This window comes from Lepisma saccharinum, chromosome 1 (genome assembly GCF_977018435.1).
Source record: "Lepisma saccharinum chromosome 1, izLepSacc3.1, whole genome shotgun sequence".
In the NCBI taxonomy this organism is placed as follows: Eukaryota; Metazoa; Arthropoda; class Insecta; order Zygentoma; family Lepismatidae; genus Lepisma; species Lepisma saccharinum.
The window spans coordinates 160809587-160820170 of NC_139229.1; the positions used below are offsets into that span (position 1 = coordinate 160809587).

General features: G+C 35.2%; 1 protein-coding gene across 2 annotated transcripts in view; it reads right to left on the bottom strand.

The window, feature by feature from the left end:
• alpha-Man-IIa (alpha-mannosidase 2) overlaps nucleotides 1-8005 on the bottom strand; it is an 81087-nt gene extending 73082 nt beyond the window's left edge. Inside the window, exons 1-5 of one of the 2 annotated variants that reach the window (XM_083141303.1) lie at nucleotides 7797-8005; nucleotides 5936-6083; nucleotides 5091-5321; nucleotides 3505-3652; nucleotides 2605-2776 (exon numbers count right to left, since the gene is read on the bottom strand). In XM_083141303.1, coding sequence (XP_082997429.1) covers nucleotides 2605-2776; nucleotides 3505-3652; nucleotides 5091-5321; nucleotides 5936-6064 — 680 coding nt within the window. In that variant the 5' untranslated portion in view covers nucleotides 6065-6083; nucleotides 7797-8005. The remainder of the gene's footprint in view (nucleotides 1-2604; nucleotides 2777-3504; nucleotides 3653-5090; nucleotides 5322-5935; nucleotides 6084-7796) is intronic. The other variant, XM_083141296.1, reaches the window with a different exon arrangement.
• Nucleotides 8006-10584: the final 2579 nt, after the last annotated feature.

Sequence of the window (10584 nt, forward strand, 5' to 3'; positions counted from 1 at the left end):
TCGATGATATGAGTTGACAAACCTGTTCTTGGGTTTAGATTTATAATGTCCAAATCGTGTTCGTGCCATCTTATTGCCATTTTCCTTGCTGTTTGTCCCACATAATCCTTTGAACATGAACAACTTATATTATATATTCCTGTGGTTTCCGCATCTGGTAGAGAGTTTCTCATTTTGTTCAAAAACAAACTCTCTACCAGATGCGGAAACCACAGGAATATATAATATAAGTTGTTCATGTTCAAAGGATTATGTGGGACAAACAGCAAGGAAAATGGCAATAAGATGGCACGAACACGATTTGGACATTATAAATCTAAACCCAAGAACAGGTTTGTCAACTCATATCATCGAAGAGAAACATTTGATTAAAAAGAGAAGGGTTTTAAAAAGATTAACGGGAAACACAGAGTTGAATGTCTGGGAAGCTTCGTTCATTGCAGAAGAACACTGGAATAAATTAAATAATGAAAATGGTAATGTAGATCCAGTATGGAGTTTTCTTTTTCACAAATGGAGTAAGCCACCATCTTTGAAATTTAATGTAACAGAAAACATCAAGAGACTGTGTGAAAACAATGATGAATTTGAATTACCTGATGATATTTGGGATTCATAATTTAAAAAATCTCAAATAAAAATACAACAGACTGCTTTTTTTCACAGTTAAGTTGCTATATTACAACAATGTAACATTGACAACGTCCATTATATAACGGATTATTTTTGTTTAAAAATTACTAACCATTGTTATAACTGTATCTTTAGTCAAAATGAAAATAAATGTCTGATGAAAGGAGCGTGTGTTCTCCTGAAACGTCACAAAGAAAAACTGCTTTCTTATGCTTGTAATAACCGTAAACTACAAGAAAATAATTCTATAATGCAAGCAATGCGTACATACAAGAAAAACAGTGATAGCCTACATGATTAGTTTAGTGATTTAATCGGAACACTTAATGTCCAAATTGTAATAATAATTAAAAAGTAGATGTGTAATAGTTGCATTTATGACTCATCCTTACCATTTCGTAACAAGCTCCCATCAGCTTTGTTGGAATGGCAGGGTTGCCAGGTGCATAGAAATTTACACTTAAAAGTAAAATTTTGGGGCAAAATTATGATTTTTATTTTTCACATAAATGTATTGCCAGTATTTAGGAACATGTTGTGTGCATCTGGTGACAAAATTTCGACCTGTTAGTGTGGCCAGCTACGGCAAAATGTCCCAAAAATGGCACTTTTTCACTCAATCCATAAAATCGACAGTCAAAAATCTATCAAATGCTGCACATGATCAATATTGGTGGCAAATGACAGATTGACATGGCATCAGTCATCAGACGTCTAATTATGAGACTCTGATAATTTCTTATGTAGTTTTCTCACTCAAAAGTGCATTTCTGGAATAATTTTAACACTGCCTTTCAACAGTTATTAATTTATTTAATTTTCTGTATGGAGTAAACCGATAATATTAAGAATTGGAAAATATCTCAATGGATGAGCTTTATAATGCAGCAAACTCTGTGTAAATATCGCTTACGGTTTTCATGATATAAATTTTCAAAATTTGGGTTGCGTGACTTTTGAAACACTGTACAAACATGACTAAAAATAACCAAACACAAAATCAAAATACAAGAAGGAAAGATAATTACTACCAGAATCAGCCCAGATTCAATATCTCAAAACAATCACCAATGAATGCTGGGAAAATATTCTACAACCAGCTGCCTCATGACATAAAACTGTTAACTCCAAAAAATAAACAAATACAAACAATTAAAAAATATTTGACAGAGAGAGCTCTCTACAGTCTCACAGAACTTATGGAACAAGACAATATAACTTAGAAACATGCTGAATGTGTATACACTTCACAAGTAAATTTCATGATATTAGAACTAAACAGCCTGATATTCCAGTGTAATATAAAAAAAATATAAAAAGTGTTTTCTAAAAAAATTCTAATTCTTATTTTGATGCAAAGCCAATGTACTGGACAATATGTCTTGTATTTTTATTCTTATTTTAATAATGCAATGCTAATGTGTTCTTATTTTTATTGTAGTGTAATGAAGTGTATTTTTCTATTTCTACTTTGGTGTAGTGATGTAATGTACTACACAATGTTTCTTCTTTTTTGTTATGATGTACTCAACTAAATACTATTTTGTACATTGACGTTTTCCATGCCCTTTTAATCAAGGGTATGCGAAAGGAAAGGAAAGAAAATTCAAATTCAAATTCAAAATTTTAAAATTAACTTGTAATTTGCAATTTTTAAGGTTAATCCCAGTAAGACTTTTTCAGTATCAAGAATTACTTAGTATAGTGAAACTATAATCATCAAAGAAATTATTCACCTGTCATATTGTCAATATGATCATAGGATTTACCTAAACACATCGCAAAATGATCTTTATAAAGACCTCATCAGAAGAAGAAATAATCAATACAAATTTCCCAATTACAGTACATAATAAATGCTAGAATTTGTTTTATCTACAGACACATCCAGGTACATCAACTACCATTATTTACGTTCAATCACAACTCATCTTGCAAACCGAGCAACTGAAAATTACATTACATACTCACTGCTTGACCATTATTTTGATATCAGGAGAGATATCATCCCACCAAAGAGACAAGAAGGAAGTTTCTGCCCAAATGAACTTCAAACCGGGATGTTCATTTAACTTTTTGACCATGTAGTTTAGAATACCTTTAGTCTGCTTTCTATAGTAATCCTCAAATGTCCGGATCCAACCTGTACAAAAAAATAAATAAATAAAAATCTACTTCTGGCTCCTATATTACAGAGTCAGGTTTGATGCTCTTCATTTTAATTACACTCACATTTGCAGTGTTACTATTTATATATCTAGAGTAGGTTAGGATAGTTAGGTTTCACTTGCCTCAGCATTTCCGCTGTTGTACATATACATTTTCCATGCAATAAAAAATTTAAAAGCTTTACACAGGACTTGTTTATGAGCATGGTTACTTGTGCAACATACTTTCATGAGTTAATTTCTCATAAATAAAAGGTAAAAAAAAAAAGGTAAAGTGTTCCCCTGTGCATAGCACCACGCCATGAAGGCGTATAGGGGGTGTGGGGGTAACGCCCCACACTTTCTTGATCCGGTCGTTAGTGGGGGTGACGTGATCAGCATCACGCCCCTGACCGCCTTTACCCCCCAGGGTTTCCCCCAGGTACCCATGTTATTCGACGCTGGGTGGGCGCCGGGGCCGCTTTCACCGTTAGAAAAGTTCCCGGATTTGAACCGGCCGGGGATCGAACCCGGGACCTTGGACATGGTAGTCAGACGCGTTACCGACTGAGCCACCGCGGCCACATAAATAAAATTACTTTAAATTATAAATTAGTTTCTCCAAATTTCAATATTATTTTCACACTCATTTCATGTATTTGACGAATTTGGCCACAGAGGTGGTAGTAAGTTAGAAAAAATGTGAAAAGATGACAGCACTAACCTGGATCATTATGAGAATGAGGAACTACAAACACTTTCAGTTTATTTTCTTCATTCCACTCACTGGGATTGTACTGTACATTCCATCCTTGTTTCCATACTCCACCATCCGGATTGTCAAATTTTATTTCTTCATACACACTCAGCATCTGCAAAACATAAACAAAAAGGTAATAAAAACAGTGCCTTGGAATGATAGAATTAGATGATATTGCTGAACAAACATGAACATTACTACATACATACATACCTATAGGTTCATATACTAGTCGCCATAACGAAAGTTATCCCGAAGTTACTTTCAATACAATGGTCATCACAACAATATATTTAATATACCTTATCCTGTTCTATCCTAAAGACGAATTTACACAATTAGTTGGAGCAACTAGTCACGTACAATTGGAAACATTTTTCTGCCTTTTACAGCAAGCCAATGCTCCACAATTCCACTGTATGCAATAAACTGTTTATGCCAAAGGAACAAATTGCTTTAATGAAAACTGAAAAAGAGAATGAAGGAGTTGTCTTGATTTCATCTTCTAATCCATACGAGTGAATCTTATAATATGGGTCTCTTCCTCTGCAAGAACCCCCCTTCCACACAAGAATGATACAGTTCATCCAAAACGGGTCATAGGTACAAATATGAATTACACTATGGCTATGCAGCACTTACAAATAGTATATATAGTAAAAAAAGTTTGGGTAAAATTTTATTTTAGGTTCACTTTACGTTCATCTAGACTAATCGAAATTGCAATTTAAAGAATGATCCAAACAACTGTGCTTCCACCAAGGATCAAACCCCATGGTGCAAGGTGACAGCATTAGACACTAGGCTATCAGGGAGGCCCCTAAATAACATATTATGTACCTATATACATGCATACAAACATGGCCACTATATTCTAAAATATCCAACCCTCTGATATGACATATTTTCATTTTATTGTCACTGTATATTCACAGTTTTGCAACAAACAAGTCCTTAAAAAAATTAATAGAGGGCTACTTTAGCTCATCAGTTGTTAATTGTTCTGTAACTCAGTCCACAATTATCTGTCTGCTTCTAGTTTTTAATTGTGTTTAGTCTTTGTCATTGAACTAGTCCATTTTGAAGTTGCAATTATTGAAGTTTCCACTTCTGTTGGGAAATCAAGCAATCACTAGCAACTGGTGCTTCAGCAACTTTTTATCACATGTGATCCATGCAACTTGAAGCAACAGTTACATGTGACTAGTCACAGGTCCAAGGTTCCTGTTGGTGTAAAGACACCTTTAGTTTTCTGATCTCCACTCTTTATATCTGGTAAGTTCTACAAAATATTAGTTTTTGGTTAACAGAATGCTTAACTACTATTTTAAACTGCCTGACTCCATATACACGCAAATTCATACTATACCCTAATTTAAGGAAATAACCAAAAAGACCATAGAATGATTGATGGTAGGAAATTTATACGGTACAGTTACCCTCCAATGTACCTACAATTCCTTGAATTTGCACAAAATACCCTATTGCTTAAAAGAATTTTTGCCATAAACTATAAACTTTGAAGCACTTCAAGCTATACAAGAACTCACCTGAATATCTGGCTTCGGAACCAATGCCGATTGCAACATGCAAGTATTGTCTGAGTTATGCGCTACTACTTTCTCTGTAATCTGCTGCGGCTGCTGAACTTCAGTTGCACCAATACTCTTGTACTGAATAAGATTCTGGACAGCATCTTTAATTTCTCCAACCATTTTCTGGTTCTTTGCAATTTCCTTCTCGAGTTGTTTCAAACGGTCCTCAAACAAAACCAAATGGTTCTAATAAATAAAATGGTGAGGAAAAACTGTTATATTTCAACATACAATTTTAAGTTATAGTAGCAAATGTATCTTATTTCCATCAATGGCGTATTCTCCCACGTTATCTGGTTTACCATCTGTAAACCAAATTTCTCCACATACATAGAAATTGCCAGAAAATTTGAAATTGTTGGATTTTTGTTTGTATTTTACTTGCATACCTTCATTGGTGTTTTATTTTTCTAACATAGATAATAATATGTAATAAATATATACAATAAATAAGATTTTTTCTGCAAACCAGGTCAAATTTTCAGAATATGCCACTGACTTCCCTATCAGTAATTAATACTCCTATATTTGTACAGTGCAACTTCCAAAATTTGTCCATTCAAATAAAATATAGCCATGCAAATTGTTTACATATAACACCACAATATTTTAATATCATTACATTTGAAGGTCAACTTGGAATATTTGATAAAAAGATTATTTTATGAAATCAACTAAGGAATTTCTGGAAAAGAAGGTATGTTAGTTTTTAAAAGCTTTGAAACGCTTCCATAAATCGCATGGCTAACAAATAGGGGAAACTCTTTCAACTGTAAATTTTATTTATTCGTAATTTTTACCTTATGCATATCCTTTGTAACTTCATCGCTCATAGGAAACAAGGTGAGATCCATCATCATAAAAAGAAAAACACATCCTAGTAGTAATATTGCAGTCCCGAATAGAGCTGTTAGCTTCCGAAACCTCATCTTTCCAATGTTTACAAACCTAAGGGGGAAACAAAAAGGAAAGCTGGATAAAAGTGATATATATACAGATAATTAATTGAAGGCTCAGGCATAAAACATGGTAAGTGGCATCTTGGTTATTTCTGAGTTCATTAAGAAAAAAGGTTATTAGAAGCTATACTGTAGATAAGTCCACTTTATGCACGGTAAGGCTATTTTGGACTGGACCTACAGTTTAAAGAGGGATCCGAACCACTATGTGCCTCCACCGGGTATTGAACCGAGGACCAGGCTGGTGCAATGAAATGACGTTCAACCTAGTAGACTGAAAGCGGTGTTCAAGTTCAGAAGATTCAACAAATACCTGTCTGCTGCTTTAAACATTAATTTGATTAGTTAGCTAGCACTCACTACGTGATCATACACCAACGCAGAACATAGTGCAAATGGTGCAGACACCAAATTCACTACTTGACTCCAGATGCGTCGCATGATAATGTTCACATGAGCACGTGGACACTCATGTATATGTTTCAAATTACGTACATATTAAATACACACACATATATTTTTTGAAAAAATACTTTGTTTGATGTACAAGTATATACACACACAATTTACTCTGACACAACTTCTTTCACATGTGATAACGTTTGTAGATAGTTGGTAACATTGACTCCCACCGTGTTCAACGGAGGGCTTTGAACACAATTGCTGTGCATGTTGCATAAATCTGACAGCTAAGGGGCTGTGCACCAAAGGAAGAAGTAATATGAGCAATGTCACATTGACTGATACTTCAATCACAAGCATCGCAACCAAGTGATTGTGGGTGGGGGCATTCTGAATAATAATACCCAAATATCTCACATACACATTATACATTTTTTCTGGACTCTTTGGAGGATGTGTCCTCCTCTCTGTCCCGCTAACGATGCACGTGCTTTCAATGCTGAATGAATGTCGTTGGTTAACAAATGGTCCGTGAAATAAAAAGTACACTGGGAAGTATGGTAGTATTGCATTGTACATACCTGAGATTGCATGTTATACTAATTAGTTTGGATTAACCGTTACTAATTATAAATAACGTAATTAAGAGGGTGTTGTATAAAAAATCTTGTATTACTTCAAAGATAGTGTGATTTTGGGGGGAAATTGTTGAAAATAATGAACTGTTATTCTCACTTTTTCAATTGAAGATGAAGTTAAAAGGGAGAGGAGTAAATCTGCATTCAGTATAAAAATTTTGTTGTGAAACACCTGTATGTGAACCTCACGGGACGCCACTGCTTGACTCCAAATCAACGAACTAGACGACTCTGTGTTGCACCGTGTAACCAACTAGACGCTTCGGTGCAAAGAGTCAAAAAGTGCAGCGAACTAGAAGAGGCTCATGTTTTACACCCAACCCCTTCAATTGTTAATATCGGCCTTCAACTGCAGGCAAAGAATGTGCAAGTCTATAATGCAGTTTTATTTTGTTTTTTTCGGTTTCTACCGCAGCACAGAAATCAATCAATTCCCGATTCTTCGAACCTTATATATTTGTATGAACTAATTAGAATATACTGCTCAGATACAGGATGTAAACTGCAGAAGATATAACATCACGTCTCTAAATATGTATATCACATGGACGCCCTACATAAATCAGGTAATGACAAATAACATGGAACAAAATTACTTTTTACTTTTATAACTACAGTCTACCTACTGCTTCACCATGCCAGGTAACATTTTACGGACTAACCTCACTTATCCAGTTAAACGAACATGTTCGTTATTGATGTTAGTGAAGATTTTACTCCAAAAACCATTGACTAAATGTATTGGGAACTAAATTCTTACAGGGTTATTCCTTTACAGATACACATTTCAGAAATTATCAACATCAGCTGTTCTACTTAAAACTTTGCTCACGTCTTCCATTTCAACCATTGATTAAGCAGTTTGTAAATTTGGACACAGACTCGAAGTTATTACCCAAAATAATTGTATCAGTACTATTGCATTTTAAATAATATGTCTAAAGTAGTGTAACTTCAAACTTCTCCACATAATGCAAATATTTCCTTTATTTGGTCATAAAGTTCTAGATTTGACACTATATTTCAATTCGTTCCCCGATCATGGAAAATACCGTAAAACATTCCGCTTTTGACGGCTCAGTATGATGTAGATGTCCTGCACCGTAAATTATGCAAAAAAACGTAAATATGGCAGCTCAGCGCACTTTTGGTAGGGTCTGCTGCCACCTTCTTTTTCTGCTGGAACCTCAAAAAAGATGCGCGTGGCAGCAGACTCAGTCTTTGTCTTCTCGTGATTTCATCATGCTATGTATGCAATTCGCGATTAAAATTACCACCTGAGCGCTAGTGTCTCTTCCAATATGGCCGCTCTAAGTAGGATAGATCTTTGTTTACATTCAGCAGTAGTACAAAAGAGCAGCGTGTTGTCATGACTGGTATGGTAGAAAACGTTTAAATTACGCATTATTTTTAAATATTGCGAATGCGATGTGAATTCCAGGTACTCTAACAAACGTGAAGCTGTACTGAGAACGAAGCATTTAATTATGATAGGCAAAAATAACACGGAAAATGCAGACGAAACTATGTATACGCACTGGTTGTCCAAAGCAGTGCTGTATCATCTGCACGTCATGTAACTGGGGTTCTCGGAAATTATTTGAAAATAAAGGAATTGAAATTGACCTGTACTTGAAAAGCTGGGACAGGAGAAAATTGCGAACATATCGTTGCAGTTCTTTCTCGAAAGAGAAAGGCTGGTTTAATAATAATATTCACGATTTCATGACCAGGCTATACTCACTGAAAAAGGACATCGTACTGAATGAAACAGTAATATTAGCATATCCACTTTTTTTCTGGTTACATTTGACATTAATTCATTCTCAAACTATTTTCATCTTCCCTCTTAATCGACTTGCACCTGTTCCAAATTTCACACATACGTAACACCGGTAATGCATGGACGCATTGGTTAAGACGCTTCATGATTTTTCGGAAAAAAAGCTTTATTTATAAAGTACAATTTAAAACTTTACTTTCATGGAAATATATATTTCTCTCTCGATAAATAAAGTAAGCAGACTCGTGCATTCTTCGTAATTTCCTTGCCGAATTACAGTGTTATATCCCCCATACCAATCTTCTGTCAATTACGTTTTCCCTGATTTATTAACAAATTTCATTTTGTTGATTCCACGGGGTGGAAACACATGTAAACTTTTAATTTGTTCTGACCCATAAAACTATTTAGAGCAAAAAAAAAAACAAAAAAAAACCTGAACAGTAGACCTTACTGCTTTAAACGACTTCAACACAACGTATCCTACTTAGAGTACTTCCTGAAAATCCCGGCAGATGGCATATCGGTTAATTTTAATCGCGAATTACGTCTGTAACAAATACGGGGAAGTTGTAGCGATTTCTTTCACGAAAATGTTTTAAGATTATGTCCCTTCTTCTAATAATAAACCTAAATGCTCTCGTAGTTAGGTTACGTTCTGTTACCATTAAAATAATATCGCTAAATGCTTTCTAAAGAAAAGAGGTTCTAAATTACCTGTACATTCATTCCTACTAATCATAAACTTGCATTTCTCTCGCCTCAATCTGTTCTTAAGATTTGTAACATCCTTTTAGCAGACGAATGGACATTTCCACTCGTTTTTTTTTTACAACAATTTTAAAAACTACACCCTGGAAAAATGACCCCTGCAAGTTCTCGCGTTTCTCTGCGTCCAGTTTAAGGTAGAGTCCAGCACAGATATTTCTGCCGTGCGATGCGCGACACAACTAAAGAAGCAGTGTTGCTAATGGAGCAGATAGAAAAATCGGTGCAGTGCGCCGATGTACAGCTGTTACGTACAACAAGGAAATTAGAGAATTCAGGTCTATCTAACGTCATGCATTATACCAGGACTAGGATTAATATGTACTAACAAGTGGCTTTGTATGTAGCTACATACATATGGACTAAAAATTCGCAAAATATGAACTAACACATACGTAAAATTACCAAAAATGCTGCAAAGAAGACTTCTTCATACGATTCCTTATTTCAGTGATTTCAAACAAAATAAAAAAATAACAAAGGCAACCGACTTTCGCCGATCACAGAGAGGAAATAATAATACTGCTTGAGGAGGAGTGTTGTGGTCCAATTGTCGCGGTTTAACACGTTTACATTTACAAACGATGCCGGCTTCCACAACAATAACAAGTACATATACTGCCACTAGACGATAAGCTGCGCAGCTTTTTCCTTTGCTATGGACCAGGGCTGGCGCTAGTCATTTTGCCTCCCTGGGCGGTGGCGGTAGATGCCGCTTCATTTCGACCCCCCCCCCCCCCGCCATTACGCAGCAACCGGAAATTGAAAATCAATATATTCCTAAGTAAAACATCAAAATATAAAATAAATAATGAGACTTCTTATGCTATTTCAATACTATTAAGCGCAAAAGAATATCTCGCTGGACCACAGTTTTCAATAGGCTTATTTTTTCTTCT